Source organism: Andrographis paniculata, unplaced genomic scaffold (genome assembly GCF_009805555.1).
Source record: "Andrographis paniculata isolate CXL003 unplaced genomic scaffold, ASM980555v1 Contig34END, whole genome shotgun sequence".
In the NCBI taxonomy this organism is placed as follows: domain Eukaryota; kingdom Viridiplantae; phylum Streptophyta; class Magnoliopsida; order Lamiales; family Acanthaceae; genus Andrographis; species Andrographis paniculata.
This window is the reverse complement of record NW_026137567.1, coordinates 656,395-680,445: the sequence shown is the minus strand read 5'-3', so window position 1 is coordinate 680,445 and position 24,051 is coordinate 656,395. Positions and strand designations below refer to the sequence as shown.

The window sequence follows — 24,051 nt, the reverse complement described above, 5'->3', positions numbered from 1 at the left end:
TATCATTTTGTAGAGAATACAATTTTTTATAATATAAGTAAATAAAAAGATGTTTTTATTTATTTAGATTAATAAATTTTAGAAAAAATATGAGGTTTTAAATATAAATAAATTTTTTTTTTTTTTTAGTAGAGAGGTAGAAATAAAGAGTTTTGACCCGGTATTTATGATATTATATATTATATAGGTAATTACGTTGATTTATATTTCTTAAATATTTAAATTTAATAAACTTTACCAAAAATATAAATGTGTCAATTGTTATGGGATAAGACAAAATAAAAAAATATGTCAATTGTTATGCGATTGAGGGATTACATTTTTCTTATTTTATTGACTATGTATTTTGATTATTTGACTGTTCTTTTTTAAAAAATTAATTGTTCAATTTAATTGGTTATTACAAAAAAAAAAAAAAAAAAAAAAAAAAAACACTGAACTAAAAGAATGGCAAATTGGAGAAAACTAGCTCCGCCCCTAAAAATATTAACATTCAGACTCCATTATAAATAAAAACACCAAAATCCTAATTTTGTAAAATCTTTACAAATAACTCCGTCTTTTCTCATTATTACCCTTACTATTTATAAACATACAAAATTATACTCATCTTCTTCCTAAAAATACAAAATTAGCCTAATCTTCTTCCTCTCCGATCTCTCTTTCAGTTACCGTATTTTCACACGAAATTAAACAATCTTCTGCTAACGACTAATTTTTTCACGACAAATGTCATCTCTAAAAAAATCATTTTAAATACTAAAGACAGCGAACGTAATATTACCAAATCATTTTTGAAGGAAAAAGAAAAATCTGTAGAGAAACATGGTTATCAATTCAGAAAAGAAATCTCCAACAAATTTTATTGTTCGGTCCAACTCTACATTTTCTCAAACAATACAAATCCAACACTAATGGTGGTTTCTTACGGTGATAATATTCTAAATGTGATTAAATTTCTTAGTTATTTGGGATTTGATGGAGCATAAATAGTAATTAGTTTTTCGATGTGCAAATATGAAAGAGTGTCATATTCGACGGTTGTTTCTTACTATTTGTTAATGTAGTTATCTCTCAATTTATTTGTTTGTATTTGCTCAAATCTAGAAAGAAATAAAAAAGAAAAATGATGATTTCTATCACACAGTTTTAAAATAGGATAATATTTTGTAATCTATAATTTTAATTGAATACGATTTTTTGTAATATTTTTGTTTGAGATCTATAATATGGCCACAATAGTATTAAAAATATTTCATTGAATAGGTGAAATCTAATTTGTAACTTCTACAGTTTGATCAAATTGCATATATATATATATCATACAACCAACTGCGTTGTTTAATCAGTGGATATGCATACCTTTTTTGGGGCATATGATACTGCAGCACATTAATTCAGGTATTTACTAAAATCAATAAAGTATGCCTCATTTATATAAAAGTATATCCTATCAATACTTTGGTATATAAGGATCAATATGATGTATCCTCAAAATATGCAAAATTATTTGATTTTTAATGGTATTCCAATCAGTATAGTAACACATGATGTTAGTAAAATATAATTATTTCAATAAAATTTGGACAAAAAACAACAATCAATCGGTCCTTACTAAATGAAATACAAAAAAAATATGGTATTGAAACAATATTATAAAAAAAATGTATAATTAAACAAGTGACCAAACATCTCTAGTGATTATGTGTAATTTATTTTGTCAATATTTTTATGGAATTATTAAGATAACCTCTTTTATTTTTATGCATGTATATTACACGATCAACTATTTTGTTCTACTGAAGTATATAGATACTAAATACAAATATCTAAGTGTCTTCCATAAGGATATATTTATCATTCAAGTACATATGGATCCGCACTAGAGTTTATAAGTTATAAACGAAGGTATATACTAGAAGGTTTAGATTATATATCATGTTTTCTTATGTATATCAATACTTAGGTATATATGGGTGCACTCTTAAAATTTTTATGATTATTTGATTTTAAAAAATATTTCAATCAAATATCAACACCTAGTGTTTGTGCGATATATTTATTACTATAAACATAGATAGAAGTGCAACAATCTAGTAATAGATTTTTATTAAATAGTGACATAAAAAACATATGAGATTATTAAAATTTTATCAGAAATGTTTAATTGAATACATACAAAAAGCCCCTCAATTTTTTTTCAATAATACTTTTATGAAATTAAATTTAATATAAATGACATGATACTTGAATAGAATAAATATATATTTATAGAAAATAGATATTCTCCAAGAATTAGTGATAATATTATCTTATAAAATTCACCCAAGTAAAAGTGTCACGAGTAATAATATAGTTCTCAAAATGATCCATTTTCCTTATTGAGGTTACATAGGCATAAGTATACATATAACAAGTATTTGAAATATGTATATATACAGATACATGAAAAATGACACAAGATATAAAGATAATGTATATAGTTATTGTTATCCCAAAAAATATATACTATTTGGACTTAATGGAAGAGAAGACAACTCAATTGTTCAACTCAAGCGAAGCCCAAACCCAAATCACAGTCCAAATAAAATAATATATAACTAGATTTGGATATGATAAGATATAGATAAGATAAAATCTTAGTTAGTTATATATGGTGAGATTTAGCATATATATATATTATGTGGTCCATGAGAGAGACAGCACATACATCATTATTTTACTCTCAAATTTAATACATTTGAGCCCATTACTTTTCCTCCATGCACCCTTTTTCCTTTCTTTCTTCTTCTGGTTTTGCTTGTTTTTATTTTCCTTTTGCTTCATTTAATTTCTTGCTATCTTCTTCTTTTGTTTTCCTGTTCTCTTCTCTTTTTTATTTTGGTCTCATTTTTCTCTCTTTTTCATTTATTATTTTTGGAAACACAGTTTTGGATCCTTTTTGGAAGAAGTTGGAGAACTTATCTGATTTTCGGCAGGCTTGACCTGACAAGCTGCCAAAAAAATATTTTGAATAGATTAGCTCGCCCAGTGGGACACATTGTGTTCCTCCCATGAATTTATGAAGTCGAAACTTAAGCGATACGACAGCTTCTAAAAATAGCAAAGGATCAAATGAAGGTGGTGGCGAACAATCTCCGACGTATCCATGGAACATCCCCATACCGCACATGGAAGCATCTTCTTCAGCGGAGGCCAGTGGACAAAGTCTGTATGCACCATCGCACACTATGCCAGAAAACTTTCGAATAGAGATGCAAGCTGCCTTCCATGACCGAGCGTTACAATTAACGAAATATTTTGTGGATATACTTGGCCCAACCATACGCAATGAGATGGAACGGTGGCACGGTGATGAAAAATGAAAGAAAAGACTCCTATTTGTGCCGACGAATATGAATTTGTGAGAGATGCGCAAACAATGTCGATAGCCGGAGCAGGAATCCATGAAGCATTTCGTTCAGGCCAAGTCATGCAATTGGGAGGCAATCTGCAGTCGCCTAGCAAGCAATATACTTGTAGCTGTTACCGGCGACACAACCACAATTCGGACAGCAGGCAAATCCGACTTTAAGGGTTCCCCTAAAACAACCACAGCCTACTGTAGGACGTCCAATGGCTGGACATAATGCAGACTTCCCTGTTGAGCCCCCTCGAGTTGACCATCAGGTCATAGCCGAAGTGGTGTGACAATTGTACGGTGATCCATTGCGCATACTTGCTTGACAGCATTATCGAAGCCCTTTTTCAGATAGTGTTGTGGACGAACACCCTTTACCAAGGAACGCATGTATTCTAGAATTTACGTTCTTTTCTAACGAGGATGCATGATAAACAATAAAGCATGTTAGCCGCTTTACCGCGCAACGCAACGGTGAATTTGGAAACAACAATTGGTTTAAATTACAATTATTCTTTTTATCTTTGACAGGCCCTGCTCTCAGTTGATATGCCACACCGCAACCTAATTCAATCCAATCATGGGACGAGTTGGAAAGGGCCTTTCAAGAAAGATTTTATACATCGTCGCCAGAGATTATTATCTCGGATCTTACAAGTATGCGAGAAAGGGGGGATGAGTCCGTAGAAAAATTTATCAAACATTTCAAACGTGTTGAGGGACATTGTCGAGTGCGGATTCCAGAAGATCAAGTAGCGGGAATCGCAATTGATAACATGTTGCCCTACTTACGAGAGAAGTTTGCATTACAAGAGTACCACGATGTTCATCAATTGACGTCTAAAGCATTAAAGGCCGAACAATTTCATCGTGAAACCCAAGCTGCTCGGTAGCAATGTGCACATCATGCAACTTACTTTATTCAAGAAAACGGCAATGATTCATCGTCTGACAAAAATTCTGGCAATGTGTGCCTTGCTGAATTTACGCAAGGAAAAGCGTATACATGCCCTGCCTTGAAAAAAACTTCTTAGAAAAAAGAAAGTACTCCAAAGGGGCAATACGCGTTCGATGTTGCGAAATCAAAGAATATTTTTTGATATTTATTAAAGGACAAGAAAATCCAATTAAAAGATGGACATAAATTTACGTCTGAAGGAGTACTAAAAGGAAAAAGTTTTTGCAAGTGGCATGGATTCTTTAGCCACGGTTGGAAATTGTATCGTATTTTCTAATGCGGTGCAAAAGGCGATAAAAGAAGGACGGTTACGTCTTGCTGATCGGGCAGACATGAAAGTAGACATCGATCCTTTTCCTACTCCTATAAATGAGGTAGGATTTTATCCCAAGTGGGGGCAACAATTGTGCATGCTGAAATGAGGAAACATAAGAGAAATGCAATGGTGCGCAGGCCATTTATCGAACATGTAGGGAGGGCACATCATCCCTCTTATCAAAACCCTACAATGGAAAGACTATCATCAACAAATATCGTCACTGATGTAAGCTTCGAGAAAGATGGAGAGGTTTGACGAATTTCATCGGTAGGACAAGTTATGATCACTCCAAATTCGACTGGAAAGCCTCAAAAAATTCCAACAGATGGCAGCTGGGCCGTCAATCAGACTCCCAAAAAAAAATCGGCAATTATCTCGATCTCAAAAGAGGCGTAGACAATGTCGGTATCAAGCTGCGAGATTAAAGAACGAGTTGGAACCGAAACAGAATTTTAAAAAACCAGCGACCACTACATATAAAGATATAACTCACAAGAGACCTGGACAAAACTTAAATAAGACACAAATTGAATATTCATATAAGACCTCCACCGAACAACCTGGTCAGCCCAAGGTTTTTCGATGATGACAAAGTTACCGAAAAGAGTAGAGACCGAAGAAACAGGACAACAATTTGTCAGTTACTGCAGGTAACGTCAATCCTCAGCTCGACGCCCAACATAGGACAGCTCCTATTAATTTACAAATACTTTCAGTTGGGCATAAGGAGTGGAAGCCGACCCACCAGGCTGAAGCAAGCACCTCGCAATCAATGACGAACAAGGATAAAGGCAATGCGCCAGTAATTGCGTATGATCTAGAGGAGGCGGGAGAGGAATTGAGGGGTAGTGCTTTTGATGAAGATATTTTTTTTGAAGCAAGTTTTGATGTCATTGTTTCAGATGAAGATTTTAACCATGCGCTTAGATTGCAAAGAAATTTCGCGTAAATGCTTTTGCCCGCCGAATTTGTTGTTCCTCATGATCAACCCCAAACATTAGAATGAGATTTTTTTCTAGAGAATAAAATTCCTGTTATATGGCTAATGGAAGAAAATTCAGACGAAGTTGCTAATTCAGAGCCCATAATTTTTTGGAAACTGACGGACATTGAAACACGTCATTTAAAACAATTATTTCTCACTATAATGCTTGACGGACGACGGATCAACAAGGTACTGGTAGTGGTGGGGCATCATTTTATATAATGATGCTATTAACACTACGAAAGATTGGAAAAAAATCTCAACGACTTGGTACCAACAGGAATGCGCACCATCGATTTCACTAGCAACGCCCACAAAGCCGCCGGCGTCGTTGTCACAGAAGTGGCTGTAGGATCTAGGACAGATTCGATGGTTTTCTTTGTTATTGAAGGAGATCACGTCAAAGTCGTTGAAGCAGAGTTCGATCCTTTGACGGAAATACATGCATTTGAAGCAATTTTTTACTCTCCAGAGTATTTCCCCTATCCATGATATTACAAGGAGCTGAATTATGGGACGAATGCAACTTGGCGTCAAAAAGTTTTGAAGTTCGATCTAAGGCCGAACCATGGCCCGAAAAATGAGAGAATTTATGATGGGATCGATTTCTAAATTAGTCCAAACATCTCTTCCTAGTGGTAAGGCAAAAATAAATGACATAGGAGATGATCTGCCCCTATTACCACAACTTGCTGAAGTAGAAGACGACGAACAGTACCCTAGCCCGATTCGTCGGACTGTTCCGACATTCGAAGTGCAAGATCCACTAGACGAGATTAATTTAGGGAATGAGACAAGTCCCAGAAGCACTCGAGTCAACGCTTTACTGGATGTTAGTCATAAAGATCAACTTGTCAAACTAATCAAGGAGTTTAAGGACTATTTCGCATGGGACTATGATGAAATGCCCGGTTTAGCACGGAACTTTGTCGAATATCGACTACCAACAAAGCCTAATTTCAGGCCCCATGAACAGGCTCCGAGGAGGTTCAATCTAGAAATCCTCCTAAAAATCAAAGAGGAAATAGATAGGCTTTTGCGAGCTAACTTCATACGAACTTGTCGGTATCCCAAATGGATTTCTAATGTTGTTCCAATGATGAATAAAAAGAAGAAGCTACGAATGTGTGTTGATTTCAGAAATTTTAATCTTGCAACCCATAAAGATGAATATGTAATCCCGATAGCCTATATGTTTATCGATGCCACAACGGGATATGAGTTTTTGTCATTTATGGACGGCTACTCGGGTTACAATCAAATTTATTTAGTCGAAGAGGATCCAAACAAGACGGCTTTTAAATGCGCAGGTATGATCAGAATTTTTGAGTGGATCATAATGCCGTTTGGTTTAAAGAATGCGAGAGCAACATATCAACTTGCTATGAACACTATTTTTCATGACTTGATCGGTACATACGTGGAAGTTGTTGGGAATAAATTTAATTAATGGTTGTGGGGTTAGTGGTGTTGACGTTACGAGTTGTTTGAAATTCCTATTGATTAGGAATTAAGTTGTATTTATATTTTGTAACTTCTTGTTTTTAATCTCCCATTATTAGGATGCCTTGATGATGGAATAAAAAAAAATAGAGTTTGAAAAAAAAAATAGAGCATCGATAAAAGATTTCTTAAATCCAGTGCATTTTTGTGTCACTACCAAAAAAATGGCCATTTGTAGCGAAATCTTAGTCGCTACAATTTTCTTGCTACAAAAGCTATTTTTTGTAGCAGATATTACCGTAACAAATGGTATTTTTAGTGTGATCAACACCTTTTCTTTTGTTGCGGCAAATTTCCGTTACAACTAAAATAATTTTATTTTAAATTTCAAAATAAATCTAAAATAATATATCATATTTACATATATATATCATATATAATACAGACATAATACTTATATATTGATATATACAAATTAAATACTTATATATTAATATATACAAATTAAAATTAAAATAATTATTTATTTAAAAATAATAAAATTTCAAAATAAATCTAAAATGATATATCATATTTACGTCATATATAATACATACATAATACTTATATATTAATATATAAAAATTAAAATTAAAATAATTATTTATTTAAAAATAAAAGTAATATAAAAATAATAAAATTCTACTGCATAACCCTAATTAATTCAATCGCACGCAGCCCCGCCCCCTCCGTTCTCCTCTCTTCTTTCTTGCTCTATTCGTCTTTATTTCTTCTTATTTTTCTTTCTTCTTCTTCGTTTGTTTCCTGGTTCGTCTTTTTCTTCTTCTTCGTCGCTGTCTTCTTCTTCGTATTTTTCTTCACCGACTGGTTGTCCTCCGCCCTACACCCCTGAACCTCGCAACGCCTCACTGTCTTCGGCCATCGACCGCGCTCCACCGCTGCCCGCAGACGTCCTCAAACGCGAACCCTAGCTTTTTCTGTAAGTTTGGATATGGGATTAATTCTTTTTTTTTTTCTGCCTAGTTAGGCTTTTCTGATTTTTAATTTTTGTTCGTAATGTTAGATTTAGGGCTTAAATTGTTTACATAGATGATGAGAAATTTTGTAATTATATGGTTCGTCAATTAGATCCATTCCTCTTGTGCCTTACTTTGTGGATGAGAAATAGTCTTTTCCAAAAAGAAATTATTCCTGCATTTTTATCGAGTGAAAGAAAATTATGTAATTATGAAATCTTGATCTTCTTTCACTGGATAAAAATACAGCTTATGATTTCACTGGAACTAATTTTACATAATTATGAAATCTTGATCTAGACATGATCGGGTGGAATTAGCCAAAACTGTACCTTATGTTTCTCATCAAATCATAACCTCCACAAATCATTTGACAACTCAAATAAAATACCTGAATCTATGGTAGTCTTGCATGATTTCTTCTACAAATTTAATTAACAGAACCAAATGCTTTATGCATTCACATCTACCGATTGCTGTCTACTGTTCTTTTTATGCTTGGATAAATGAAGTGTTTGAGCTGATTTTGAGGTTTAATCGGGTTGGCATACCCCAAGAACTGGTGTAGCATGCATGTGAGCTTAATTATGTAAAATTAGTTCCGAGCATCGAAGAAGAATGCATGTTGCATTTCATAATTTTGTAAGTGGGAAGTTTGTTCATTGCATGTCAACTTGTTCCTGAAGCACGTGATTAGCATAAACTTTATTTTTACAGGTAAAATTTACTATATAGTTGGTGGAGGCAGAACACATATATAAGTTTATATATATGTCTATGTATTGTTTGTATGAATTAATATTGCAATCAGAAAAGGGGAGGGTTGGGTACATCAACCACAAGAATTACTTGGAATATAAGGTTTGGGGACCACCTCCAAATTTAAATCCAACTGCCACCACATCAATTGCTTTCTTCTCCAAACCTTCTAGGAGATTTTGTATATATGTATATATATGTGTGTGTAAGACGATAGTGGTGCATTATGCTGTAGTTCATGTTCCATGCCGATAAAGCAGAACAACTACCAAAAACCTAGTCTAAATATACCATCATCACTGATATGTATAATATTGTTTGTGTTTTCTCTGTTACTCGTTACTGCTTTTATAAAGTGTTCTGCTGATTCTTCGATCTACTCATATGCATTATGGATGACATTAGGCATCTTTGAAATTGAATAGGTGTGTGATACCCGCCATTGAGGGACAACGTACTTTTGGGCAGAAGTCTAAGCGTCGATCCAAACTTGCTGCATAATAGTAAGTTATTCATGCATCCATAGTATATCACATTACCTGTATAGTTTTTATGATATGAACATTCAAATTATAGTGCTGATATTCATATTTTTAGTTCAATACTACTATTTTCGGTGGTTATATAAGCCGAGGCAGGTTACTATTAAGAACCAACCTGAAATAAGTTATCTTAGGGTCTGAAAATTATTTACATGGCACGCTATTAAAGTGGTACTTATATCTTGATCTACATTACAACATGTGTTTAATTAAGTGCATACAATTTATGTTAATGGGATTATAAAAAATCTTCAAACTTTTTCTTTCTTAGATGGACAAGAGTTGGATTTACGAATCGAACCATACTTCGTCTATTTATTTGGATGGTGTGATACAATTCTTAAACTATGCTTTTCGTGGGAGGGGCATAGATTCGGTTGCATATTGCCCATGTAGGACTTGTTTAAACCGTGCCACTAATACTCGTAGGGAGATATTGCTTCATTGCATTAGGTATGGGTTTGACCCGTCTTACAGGGTGTGGACTAGCCATGGTGAAGTTATGGGTGAAACATCAACTAGCACGGAAGACAGGCTTAGGTCAGCACTGTGGGAAGATGACCTAGATATGCTAATGCGCGATTATGCTATGCCTGACCACCTGGGTGAAGGGATCAATGAAGGCAACACTGCAAACGATGTAGGTGACGACCATAGAGATGACAACAACAGTGGGTGGAGGCAAATGCTTGAAGACATGCAAAATGATCTTATCCCAGGGTGTAAGAAGATTAGTAGGCTTTCATTTATTGCACGTCTCTTGCATTTGAAGGTTCTATGTCAGTGGTCTAACCACTCGGTCGACCTATTATTGGAGCTGTTGCGGGATGCCCTACCAGATGTTGTGATCTTGTCGAAGAATTACTACGAGGCAAACAAAATAACAAAGAAGTTGGGGTTCAATTATAAGAGTATAGATGCATGCATTAATAACTGTATGTTGTTCACAGGAGATTACGTAGAACTCAAATCTTGTGTGATTTGTGGGGCTAGTAGGTTTGTTGACGGCAACCCCACTAAGGCAGCAAAAAAGATGAGGTACATTCCCTTAGTGCCCCGTTTACAGAGATGGTTTTTATCTTCGAAAACTGCAGCTTCCATGCGCTAGCATGCTGAAGGCCATGTCAACGATGGACTGTTACGCCATCCGGCTGATAGTGCAGCATGGAAGAACTTCAAACGCATGCCCTAATTGCGGTATGAGAACACATTGGGCATACTTGAAAAATGGTCATAAATTCTGCTGTTGTGGACACCGGCGATACCTGCCCGAAGTCACAGAATGCGTCTGGATCGACAGTTCTTCGACGGAATGATGGACTTTGCAACACCTACGACACGCATAACTTGTACAGAACCGGAAGAACAAATACGCGATGTGCCAACTACATATGTGAAAGATGATTTGATTACACAACACTTGGCACATCGATCTAGAAAATGGCGTCGCTATGAGCATGAAGAAGTGTTAGGGTGGAAAAAGAAGAGCATATTCTTTGAATTACCATACTGGGCTGAGAATGATATACGACACAACCTTGATGTGATGCACATTGAAAAAAATGTTTGTGAGAATGTCCTACACACTTTGCTAGGCACAAAGGGCAAAGCAAAGGACAACCTTAATCCAAGATAGGATTTACAGTTGTTGAATATAAGAACTTCTTTGCATCCTATTCCGAGACCGAATGGTGGTTTTTATTTACCTGCAGCCGCTTACACCATGAGTTCCTCTGAAAAGAAAATATTTCTATCGGTCTTGAAAAATCTAAGACCCCCCGATGGTTTCAGTAGCAATTTATCCCGTAGGGTGAGAGTGGAGCAACTAAGCATTTGGGGATTGAAGAGCCACGATTGTCATGTTCTAATGCAAAAGATTCTTGCTATTTCCCTGACACGGCCCGGCCGCGTATAATTATAACCAACATAATTTTCTTACCCACAAAGTTCAATAGAACAAATGGATAAAGAATATGTATAAAAGAAAAGAGAAAGAAGAAGAAAGATAGTGCAGAGAATGTGAATTAGTATGGATGATAACCAACCACGAGAATAAGTCTCGGACCTGAAATCAATCCACAGGTAAAACACAAACAATAGGCTAAATCCCACTGCAAAGGATTGGAAGCCACGAACCGATGGAATCACTCCAAAGACCCGATTTGAGATTCTAAATGCGAGGAAATCACTCCCTAACACTAGAAAATATAAAAGTGAAATTCAATTCAAGATGTAAAAAAAAAGGTCCGCATTACAATGATAGGTAAGGACCTTATATAGAGGTCCTTGAGGAAAATAAAAGGCAACAAGTAATAAAGGAAACAAACCAAAAGGTAAGTCTAACTATAAGGAAATAAATAATTAGGGAAGTTTTAGATATGGAATCATACTATATGGGAACTTATAATAAAAGGAAATAAGTGATGATTCCCTTGATATACTTCCATGATTTAGTGATTCTCTCCATAAGTGATGATTCCCTTGATATACTTCCATGATTAGTGATTCTCTCCATAAGTGAGGATTCTCTTGATATACTTCCATGATTAGTGATTCTCTCCATAAGTGATGATTCTCTTGATAACCTTCCATTATTAGCGATTTTCTTGATCTTTCAATTGGAATTCTTGCGGGTCCCATTGAAGGAGCGTCAGGTAAGGGCTAAGTGGTCTCCAAGCATCAGCCTTAAATTGATTCTCCATGTAAAAGCATCTGATCAATGTAGTGACGGATTTTTGAAACTGACGAGCTCGGCTTCGAGTGATGGGTCCCACGGGCATTTGAATGCTTAAAGATTTGACGTCCTCGTCATTCCCTCCTTCTTGAAAAGCTTTCTTGTTCTCCCGAACAAGATATTTATCTGCTGCATCAAAAGGGCTTAAGTCAGAAACATTAAAAGTAGCATGAACTTGGTACTCACCTGGGAGTTCAAGTTTGTAAGCATTATTATTAATGCGTTCCAACACTCGAAAAGGCCCATCGCCATGGGGAGTAAGTTTTAACTTTCGTAATTCTGGAAATCTTTCCTTCCTTAAGTGTAGCCAAGACCAATCTCCTATCTCGAATACAACTTTGTTGCGCCCACAGTTAGCTTGTTTTGCGTAATTATCAGCTGCCTTTCGTAGGTCATCCCGAACTTGAGAATGAAATTGTTGGACAAATTCAACCCTTTTTCTGCCATCAAAACAAACGTGCTCATTGCGTGGCAATGGCATAAGATCAAGAGGAGTTAATGGGTTAAAACCGTAATCAACCTCAAATGGAGAACAATTTGTAGAGCTATGAATCGTACGGTTATATGAAAATTTAGCATGAGCTAAACATTCTTTCCAACTCTTCAAATTCTCATGAACTAAGGCATGTAATAAGCTACCCACAGTTTGATTAACAACTCCTGTTTGACCATCAGTTTGTGGGTGGTGTGATGTGGAAAACATTAATTGTGCACCTAATTTAGCCCAAAGTGTTTTCCAAAAATAACTTAAAAATCGAGAATCCCTATAAAAAACAATGGATCTTGGAACACCATGCAATCTAAGAACCTCTTTCAAAAATAATGAAGCAACATGGTTAGCATCAGTGGTTTTTGTGCATGGAATAAAATGTGCCATTTTTGAAAAGCGATCAACCAGAACAAATATTGAATTTTTAGCAGACATACTCCTAGGCAAACCTAATATGAAAGCCATAGAAATATCAACCCAAGGGGATTCAAAAATAGGTAGGGGAGTATACAAACCGCGTGGATGAACAGTAGACTTCAACGAGAGGCACGTTGTACACCGACGAATTACACCTTCAGCTTCGGGAGGACGTACATAATGTTGCCATGTTTGCAGGGCTCGCACTAAGGAGTACAATTCCTTATCGTAGGTTGAGTAATTCAACGTAGGGCCATGTAGCTTTTCACTGAAAAATGCAACAGGTCTCTTTTCTTGCGAGAGGACGACACCAATACCTACACCAGAGGCATCACAATCAAGTTCAAACGGTTTAGAGAAATCAGGTAAAGCAAGTACGGGTGCACATGTAAGTTTCGATTTCAAAGTATCAAAAGCATTTTGTTGTTCACTTCCCCACTCAAACTTATCGTCTTTTTTGGTAATTGCTGTTAAGGGTGCTGCAATAGTGCTGAAGTTCCGCACAAATCGACGGTAGAAACTTGCAAGGCCATGGAAACTGCGGACATCACGTACGCTAGTAGGTGTAGGCCACTCTTGGATGGCTGCAACTTTCGCAGGATCTACACATACTCCATCTTTTCCTACAATAAAACCCAAAAAGTTGCACTTGTCGACACAAAAGTCGCATTTTTTCAAGTTAGCATATAACTTCTCAGCCCGTAAAACATCTAAAACTTCTTGCAAATGTTCAACATGTATTTCAATAGAAGTACTATAAACAAGTATGTCATCAAAGTATACTACAACAAACTTATTTATAAAATTCCGTAAAACATGATTCATCAATCGCATGAATGTGCTTGGGGCATTAGTAAGTCCAAATGGCATAACTAACCACTCATATAGACCAAAAGAAGTCTTGAAGGCAGTTTTCCATTCATCACCTTGATTCATCCGAATTTGGTGATAACCACTTTTTAAATCAATTTTTGAAAAAATTGCAGAATCACACAAATTATCAAGCATGTCATCTAATCTAGGAATAGGATGACGATACTTAACTGTTATAGCGTTGATGGCTCGGCAATCTACACACATGCGCCAACCTCCATCTTTTTTGGGCACCAATAGGACAGGTACAACACAAGGACTTAGACTTTCACGAATCCAACCTTTGCTCAGTAGATCCTTCATTTGCCTTTGTATTTCTTTTACCTCATGCGGGTTGGCTCGATAGGCTGGCCGATTAGGAATTGATGCTCCCGGGACAAAATCAATTTGGTGCTCAATTCCACGAGTGGGTGGTAAACCATGGGGTACTTCATCAGGAAAAACATCATCATACGCCTTCAATAAGTTAGAAAAACTAGATGGAAGTTTGTTAGAGTCATTCATGGAAAAATAAGAAGGTTTAAAAAGTAATAGCAGACAATGAACTCCATGTTCTAAGCGTAAAGCTTCCTTCCTACACATAAAAAGATTAGACCTCTCACTCTCGTGTTTAAGATTCCAGCTGGTTTCACCCTGAATCACTACACTCGTGTTTGATTTTTGAGTAGAAGGGTAGAGTATTTGAGAGTGGCTCGGGGCAGATTTATTTATTGGTGAGGATGAAGATTTGAGAGGTTGAGGGGTAGTTAGGCTATATGAAAGAGTAGATGCACTTGTATCCGGAGTACCTTTTGCTGCGGGTGATTCTAAGGAGGACTTCGAATTGGACTCCTCTTTTCCTTTGTTGATGTGTTGTGGAAGCGGCGCTTTAGGTAACCCTACAATTGGAGCAAGTTTAAACGGATTACCTTGCATCCTCTTTGATTTTAGTTGCTTCTCCACCTTTATGGCCAAGTGTACCATCTCCTTGAGGTCCACGTATTGGTACATCTCTACCGCATCAACAATATCCCTTTGAAGCCCATTCAAAAATCTAGACATCGTTTGCTCCTGATCTTCATGGATATCGGCTTGTAGAAGAAGTGTTTCAAGCTCCTCATAGTACTCCTCCACTGACCGAGACCCTTGTTCTATGCTCTGCAATCTCCGCAATACTTCACGATGGTAATGAGGAGGAACAAACCTCTTCCGCATGAGTGTACGAAGTTCTGTCCAAGTACGCACTGGAGCCTCCCTATTTCTGCGGCGGTTGATGCTCAATTGGTCCCACCATGCAAGGGCATAATCTGAAAACTCCATTACAGCCACACGGAGTTTTTGTTGGTCAGTTAATTGTTGAACATCAAAGATTATTTCTAACCTTCGTTCCCATTGCAAAAATACTTCAGGGTCGGATTTTCCTTGGAACGGCGGCACTTGAAACTTGATCGAGTTGATAGCCTCATCTCCATCCCGTCGGTGATAGTTATTATGATGCCTACGTCGTTCCCAATTTCCTTCAAACTCCTCATCATCGGGTTCGTCAAAGTTGTGTGGGGGTGGGGGCCGGATGTTGCGTCTTGGCCTCAAATGCGGTTGAACATCATTTCGCCTCTGAGTTTCCGGTAACGGTCGGATATTCTCCTGTAACTTTTGTTGATTCTCTTCCAGTTGATCCATCCTATTATTCATCAATTCCAATCGAGAATAGTGAAGAGTTTTGAACTCTTGTAGAATGGTGTTGAGAAGACCTTGTACATCAACTTGTTGAGAATTGGATCCTTCACCCCCTGCCATTAGAAATAGAAGAAAAAAAGAAAATAACCTCACTAGAACTCTCGTGTATCACTCCACACCTTATGTACCTCTCCGTCTCGCAAAAAGGACTCAAATCAAATCGATGGAATTCTCCCAAAGACGATAGCCAAAAAATCCAAAACAGTAGGGAAACCAAAAGAAATATAAGTTCAGAATGAAGGTAGAAGACAAATAATCTAAATAGATTATTTTTATTTTTTTTTTGATAAAAGAAAAGATGATTCGAGAACTAGAAGTAAATAACAAATATATTTATATTTGATAATAACTTTTTTTTTTTCGTTTTTTTTTTGCCTCTTTTTCGTTTTTTTTTTTTTGCTTTTTTTTTTGACTTTTTTTTTTTTTTTTTTTCAAATAAGAACCGTGATATCAATCAAGAGATTGTATCAACTAGCTCTGATACCAGATGACACGGCCCGGCCGCGTATAATTATAACCAACATAATTTTCTTACCCACAAAGTTCAATAGAACAAATGGATAAAGAATATGTATAAAAGAAAAGAGAAAGAAGAAGAAAGATAGTGCAGAGAATGTGAATTAGTATGGATGATAACCAACCACGAGAATAAGTCTCGGACCTGAAATCAATCCACAGGTAAAACACAAACAATAGGCTAAATCCCACTGCAAAGGATTGGAAGCCACGAACCGATGGAATCACTCCAAAGACCCGATTTGAGATTCTAAATGCGAGGAAATCACTCCCTAACACTAGAAAATATAAAAGTGAAATTCAATTCAAGATGTAAAAAAAAAGGTCCGCATTACAATGATAGGTAAGGACCTTATATAGAGGTCCTTGAGGAAAATAAAAGGCAACAAGTAATAAAGGAAACAAACCAAAAGGTAAGTCTAACTATAAGGAAATAAATAATTAGGGAAGTTTTAGATATGGAATCATACTATATGGGAACTTATAATAAAAGGAAATAAGTGATGATTCCCTTGATATACTTCCATGATTTAGTGATTCTCTCCATAAGTGATGATTCCCTTGATATACTTCCATGATTAGTGATTCTCTCCATAAGTGAGGATTCTCTTGATATACTTCCATGATTAGTGATTCTCTCCATAAGTGATGATTCTCTTGATAACCTTCCATTATTAGCGATTTTCTTGATCTTTCAATTGGAATTCTTGCGGGTCCCATTGAAGGAGCGTCAGGTAAGGGCTAAGTGGTCTCCAAGCATCAGCCTTAAATTGATTCTCCATGAAAAAGCATCTGATCAATGTAGTGACGGATTTTTGAAACTGACGAGCTCGGCTTCGAGTGATGGGTCCCACGGGCATTTGAATGCTTAAAGATTTGACGTCCTCGTCATTCCCTCCGCCGGTACACCTTGTATTTTTGTTATCATTTCTCGAATATGATCATTGTGTGCTTGTACAACTTCAGATCAAATGTTGTATTCGTTCTCCTTCTTTAGGGCACTACCGAGAGAAGTAGTTCTTGTATTCATAGAATTGTGTGGCTTCTTCAATTCGATGTGCTCACCCAACAACTCAGTTCGTCAGTTGGAGAAATTACAGGAAAGGGTAGCTTTGACTCTCTGCCATCTAGAGAAGTTATTTCCTCCGTCATTTTTTGGCGTGATGGAGCATCTCTCAATTCACTTGGCGGAAGAGGCAATGATTGCCGGACCTGTGCATTATAGGTGGATGTATCCTATTGAACGGTATTTAGTTACTCTTAAGAGGTATGTACGTAACCGTGCACAGCCAGAGGGGTCCATTGCATGCGGATACCTCTCGGACGAGTGTATGTCATTTTGTTCAAGGTATCTTGGTGATTTCGAGACAAAAGAGAACCGAGGCCCGTGCCGTGATGACCAGGGGTGCACAACTGGCCGTGGTGTTGGTGGGATGCGTTGTAACCTTGATTTTATCTCCTTGCAACAAATTCACGGGTACATATTAGGCAATTCGGAAGCTATTGAGCCAGCAAGAAGGTACTTTTAGTTACTCTACAAAAATATTCCTATTGTGCGCATAGTGAATACATAGATTAACTTCAACCATCTACTACTAGGACTCATCTTGAAAGCATAAGAAGGACACGGCCACGTGCAAGTCCCTGGGAAGTGCAACGGATCCATACAGAACAATTTCCAAGCTGGTTTCAAAATTATGTCCGTGTTCATTTTCACTCCATTCTCACTTTGAGAAATAAAACCTATCAAGGATGCGTAAACATAACTTATTTGTGCGCTTAGGTAGAAGAACCAACACACATTGTCGAGGGGACGGTTACTGATTATATGAAGACATTATGTCCGTGTTCATTTTCACTCCATTCTCACTTTGAATATAAGAACTTCTTTGCATCCTATTCCGAGACCGAATGGTGGTTTTTATTTACCTGCAGCCGCTTACACCATGAGTTCCTCTGAAAAGAAAATATTTCTATCGGTCTTGAAAAATCTAAGACCCCCCGATGGTTTCAGTAGCAATTTATCCCGTAGGGTGAGAGTGGAGCAACTAAGCATTTGGGGATTGAAGAGCCACGATTGTCATGTTCTAATGCAAAAGATTCTTGCTATTTCCCTCCGCCGGTACACCTTGTATTTTTGTTATCATTTCTCGAATATGATCATTGTGTGCTTGTACAACTTCAGATCAAATGTTGTATTCGTTCTCCTTCTTTAGGGCACTACCGAGAGAAGTAGTTCTTGTATTGATAGAATTGTGTGGCTTCTTCAATTCGATGTGCTCACCCAACAACTCAGTTCGTCAGTTGGAGAAATTACAGGAAAGGGTAGCTTTGACTCTCTGCCATCTAGAGAAGTTATTTCCTCCGTCATTTTTTTGGTGTGATGGAGCATCTCTCAGTTCACTTGGCGGAAGAGGCAATGATTGCCGGACCTGTGCATTATAGGTGGATGTATCCTATTGAACGGTATTTAGCTACTCTTAAGAGGTATGTACGTAACCGTGCACAGCCAGAGGGGTCCATTGCATGCGGATACCTCTCGGACGAGTGTATGTCATTTTGTTCAAGGTATCTTGGTGATTTCGAGACAAAAGAGAACCGAGGCCCGTGCCGTGATGACCAGGGGTGCACAACTGGCCGTGGTGTTGGTGGGATGCGTTGTAACCTTGATTTTATCTCCTTGCAACAAATTCACGAGTACATATTAGGCAATTCGGAAGCTATTGAGCCAGCAAGAAGGTACTTTTAGTTACTCTACAAAAATATTCCTATTGTGCGCATAGTGAATACATAGATTAACTTCAACCATCTACTACTAGGACTCATCTTGAAAGCATAAGAAGGACACGGCCACGTGCAAGTCCCTGGGAAGTGCAACGGATCCATACAGAACAATTTCCAAGCTGGTTTCAAAATTATGTCCGTGTTCATTTTCACTCCATTCTCACTTTGAGAAATAAAACCTATCAAGGATGCGTAAACATAACTTATTTGTGCGCTTAGGTAGAAGAACCAACACACATTGTCGAGGGGACGGTTACTGATTATATGAAGACATTAGCACACGGACCCAACCGTCATGCAACAAGGTACACTTCGTGCATAGTTGGAGGTTTGCGCTTTAAAGTCAAGTCAATAGATGACGGGAAAAAGACTCGGTGTGCCGGAGTGATGCTAAATGCGGATACTATGAGTTTTGCTAGTGCAAGAGACGTTAACCCATGTTCAGGCACCGTTGCATATTACGGTATGGCGACCGACATTATAGAGGTGCAGTACAACAACGAGAATAAACACCTTCTATTCAAATGCGATTGGGTGGACCCAGAGACGGGCGTGAAAGAAGACGAATTTAGGTACAAGTTAGTAAACTTCTCACATTTGATGTACTAAAAAAAATCTTCCCATAGATGAACCATTTTGTTTAGCTACACAAGCAAGACAAGTTTGGTACATCGATGATCCAATTGATGGAGCATGGAGTGTCGTTGTGCCAATGGTAAAGAGAGATAACTACGATGTTTACACGATGATTGATAACAGATTCAATAATAGGTTCCCCTTAGATGATGGGTATTGTTCTCGGGAATCCCATGAGTATTAAGTGAGAGAGTGCGTAGAAGGTACGATAGTAGAAGGAGAGCAGCTAGGGAATGTATCCGTTGGTATACAAAGCCACCTTGGCGAGTCCTCGGACTAGGAGACTGATGGGGCTCCGATTTAGCGGAGATGAGTCGGTGTAGTAATTGGCTTCACTTTTGGGTTCTCATATACTTTTTGACTTTTGGAAAAGATGAACGGACTTGGCAAGTGGAAACATTACTATAGTAGTCTTTACTTACAACAGACGGTTTTGAATTAAATAAGGTAAATAGAATCATTCACACTTAATATATTCTCGGCCTAGTAAGTGTTGTTCCTATGAAATAGTTATCTTATCATACTACATTTTTTGTTGAAAGCATGTTGTTTCTAATTTATTTATACATTCTTGCATATATGTTGCTAACAGGATATTTGAATTCTTTCATTTTAGGTTATGGCAAGAACCAACCCTGAAAGGCAATCTGTATTGCAAGAGGTTGGAGGTTCACCACTCTGACGGGTCACAAGAGCCCTTGCACGCAGCAGCCCCAAGACAACCAATCACCCGGAGGTTAGTGCACCCTCTCCACCGAAGCAAGTTGGTTCTAAACGGATGACCACTAGACGCAAGGGTGCCCATGTCTCACCTCTTTTGGACCGCTTAAAATCAATTACCGAAGAGTGGGAGAGAGAGCGGGATGCTCGGACGGCAGCAAGGGTAGATGCATCCTCCGTTCGACGTCCTTTATTGCAGGATTCACAAAAGCCAGAGCAAGTAATATTGATTGTTAGATACGCCTAATAAATTCCTTGCCTTGCTACAATGATACATCGAAACTCGTAACACCACATGAGTAAAATATTGCAGACGGTGATCGGCGATATGATTGATGATGATATGATAGGCCCTACACAGGGGACGGAAACAACTGGCCCCATTACGTTGGGAATAAACCATGCACCAGTGGCTGAAATCGAAGAACCTCCGGAAATGGATGAAGATGATCTCACCTAGAGGGATGAACCAGCTGAGACGGAAGGTAGCATATTACAATATATATGAATTCCAGTACTCACTAACTAGGTAAGTGTTGAAGCGTAGTAATGCTAAAATAATATTCAAATATATTCGTAGATCCAATAACAGAAACTAAAAGGGGGCGGGGAGCGGCCAAGATGCCTCGTGGATGGGGTGGGGACACCCCAATGACTGTGTTTATGGCCAGGGATGGCAGAAGCATCATCGGGCCAGATGTGAAGGATTACAAAAGTGGAGTTAAAGTCATCGCCAGAAATGGGATGTGTCTTCCATTACGGTATTCGAGTTTCCAAGCAATTCCCGAACAATTGTGGCAAGGTGCATGGATTGAGATACGGGTAAGTTTTATAGAATGAAGATGAGAAACCCTTATATTAAACATTTGGTTACTTTACATGCTTCCTTGAGTAGAGCAAAGCTTACATATTAACACTTTATATTATTTTAGGACAATTGTGGGCTTCCGGATTCGGCAGAGAAGGTCGTTATGGCTGACCTGAAGGATGTCTGGCGCCATTGGAAATGCATCATCAAGTCTACATACTTCGCACCACACCAGAATGACGACGAAACATTGAAGAAAGTCCCCACCGATCGGATTGTCGCTGAAGAATGGCCGTTGCTTGTCCAGTATTGGAAGGATGAGAAGGTTAAGGCAAGTTACATATCTTCCTTCATCTTTTTATGCTCTTACCATGCTACCTAGGCTACTCCAATTCATATGGTTCGATGTTCGCAGGATATTGCAAGGAGAAATACCAATAACTCCATCAAAAGAAAGTTTCCGCACAGGATTGGCCGGAAACCATTCACAGCGTTGGCGGATGAGGTCCTTCATTCTCTTGTTTGTGCAATAATTTAGTCAACAGCTATGACTCCCCAGTTTTTATGTGTAAATGAAGTTAACTACCGGTTTCTTATTTGGCTAACTCTTAGATAAAGGCAACAGGGAAAGAGCCTGATAATTTGGAAATTTGGATGTCGTCTCGCATGAATGGACGTGGTGGTGATGATGAGATGACTGATGATATTTTGGTATGCAAACCTATCTCACCTTTTGTTGAATGGAATTGTAGTACTTCTCGTCCTTCATCTTTGTATTTGTTTGAAATTCTGTAGGCTTATTTGAATGATGAACTTAATAAAATTCTTATTGATAAAAGAACCCCGGCGGCTCGTGAGGCTTTGTACCGCCGTGCACTCGGGGGGAAAAGGAATAGAAAAACAACTGTTGATAGTGCTGCCAGCTCTGCCTACCCCCGGAGTCATTTGACTAGAGGGCCCGAGGGTCCTGATCTCTGAAAGCTTGCTGAGGACTATCAGAAAGGCCTTGTTGAGATTAGAGAATTTATGTCTGAATTTAGGAGTGTCCGTGCTGAGATGTCTGAAATTAGAACCATCCGTGCTGAGATGTCTGCTTTGTTGAATTCTTTCCCGCGTGCCTCCATACGGGGCCCTGTAAGAATGCATATCTCGTGTATTAATTAGTTTTGCATTGTACCATTTGGGGCGAGTCATGTCGTTTCATACTCACCTGTTTTGTAGTGTTCTAGCCCCACAGATGGAAGGTCAGAGACCCCGGGGACTGATGTCCTTACCCCGTTGACGGTTAGTAATTTTTTGTTGCTAATTTTATTTGTATTTGTTAACTGAATCACCCTTTAGATAATAACATCCACTACTAATACATCACTACCACCTTCGAGAACATGCATGTAGATTATATGATTGATATTTGATAACGTTTTTCATGTAGATCGGGTCTCATATTCTTCTCATATCTCGTGGTTTGGAAAAACGCGTTATTGGTGAGGGGTTGTTACTATCCGACCCTACCCCAGGTTTGTTGTCAACCTAGTTTATTATCTATATGAAATCGGTTTTGGTTGTAGCCATTTTGAGTAAAGCATATTCTATGGTTATTAGTTAGTCAAAATACTAATACATGATATGGTGACAATGCAATTTATATGGAACTATAATTGGGTGGTTGTTTGCTCTGTATGACCTTGTTGGGCAGTATATAAATCTATAATTAAATATTTTTGTAGGCTGGTGGGTAAATTGATTTTTTTCCCCAAACCACTTTGATTTTTGATGTAACTTATGTGTTAGGTATTTGGATACATTAACAATACTCAATTAATTGTTGTTTTTAAATTGGTACATCTTTAAGTTGGTTGTTTAAACTAACAGCTTTTCACATGTATCAAATAAATTGATCACGTTGCTGGTTGTTTTATACTTGTGGGGTTGTACAGATGTTGGTCCGGATGTCATCAAGATAGGATCCATGCTATAATTATAGTTATACTAATCTATATTTTACAATTTTGATTACGCTGTTGTATGGATGGTTAAATTAGGCGATCATCTCCGACCTTTTCTCTTATGTATGCTATAATGTTTTAGTTAATATCTTTAATATTTTATATTGATTATATAAAACGTGAGTCTTATTTTATTTCCGATGATTTGCACATGTTTTCTTTATATGTCCATAGGTGACACTGTTGACATAGTAAGGGTTTTTGTTACATCTGCTACTGTTCCGGAGGCTGCGGTTATTCTACGGACAACCTCCGGAGCATAAACACTCGGTAAGGTTGTCCACGCCGAGCCAATCGACTGGACATTTAAAGATGTACGCAACCACATTTACAAGATTTATAATTGGATTACAACTTAACCATCTCACAAATAGATTCTTATATAATTTTGCACAATATTGGCAGCTTGTTCGTCGCCCGTAACTACGGTGTACGACCACTTTGACGGTGCATGGGGCGTTGCAGCATGGCATGTGATTCTATGATGATTAACGTTTGTTTTTGGATTGATGCTAGCTGAGTCCTTTATGTTGGTTGAACTTGATGTCTCTGCTACATTTTGTGTGTTTGTTGCTACGCTTTGCCATATATGTTAGGCTATATTGTGAAATATTTATATTTCTACACAGTGCGTACTTGCTACAACTTATGGTGATACAGAATTGCCGTAATATTTCCATATTTTGTAATGTCATTTGGCAGTATTTTCTCACATCGTACAGGTTCTTCGGTCCCGAAACCATTTTTTTTAGGTTATTATTGAAAAAATAAGGAAACCTTTTTCCATACAATAAATTGTTCGTTACAAATACTGGTACAAAAAATATTAACTAGGTTTCTAAAAGCCAACTATTGTACCGAATTACTACCGTAACAAAAGCTGTTACAAGTGGATAACCGTTTATTGTAACGATTCTTTTATAACGGTA

General features: G+C 37.5%; 1 protein-coding gene across 5 annotated transcripts; it reads left to right on the top strand.

The window, feature by feature from the left end:
* Window positions 1-7,827: 7,827 nt before the first annotated feature.
* Window positions 7,828-23,801, top strand: LOC127248463 (uncharacterized). 5 transcript variants are annotated; one of them, XM_051270808.1, is made up of 12 exons: window positions 7,828-8,084; window positions 9,306-9,383; window positions 20,205-20,528; window positions 20,659-20,793; window positions 20,889-21,130; window positions 21,241-21,447; window positions 21,532-21,621; window positions 21,729-21,827; window positions 21,912-22,400; window positions 22,549-22,633; window positions 23,297-23,436; window positions 23,528-23,801. In XM_051270808.1, exons 5-9 carry the CDS (start codon window positions 20,930-20,932, stop codon window positions 22,092-22,094), a joined length of 780 nt encoding a protein of 259 aa, XP_051126765.1. In that variant the 5' UTR covers window positions 7,828-8,084; window positions 9,306-9,383; window positions 20,205-20,528; window positions 20,659-20,793; window positions 20,889-20,929; the 3' UTR covers window positions 22,095-22,400; window positions 22,549-22,633; window positions 23,297-23,436; window positions 23,528-23,801. The 5 variants fall into 5 exon arrangements, with proteins under 5 accessions (XP_051126765.1, XP_051126764.1, XP_051126762.1 ...); XM_051270807.1 differs by having other exon boundaries at window positions 20,622-20,793; window positions 23,297-23,392; XM_051270805.1 differs by having other exon boundaries at window positions 20,622-20,793.
* The last annotated feature ends 250 nt before the right edge of the window (window positions 23,802-24,051 follow it).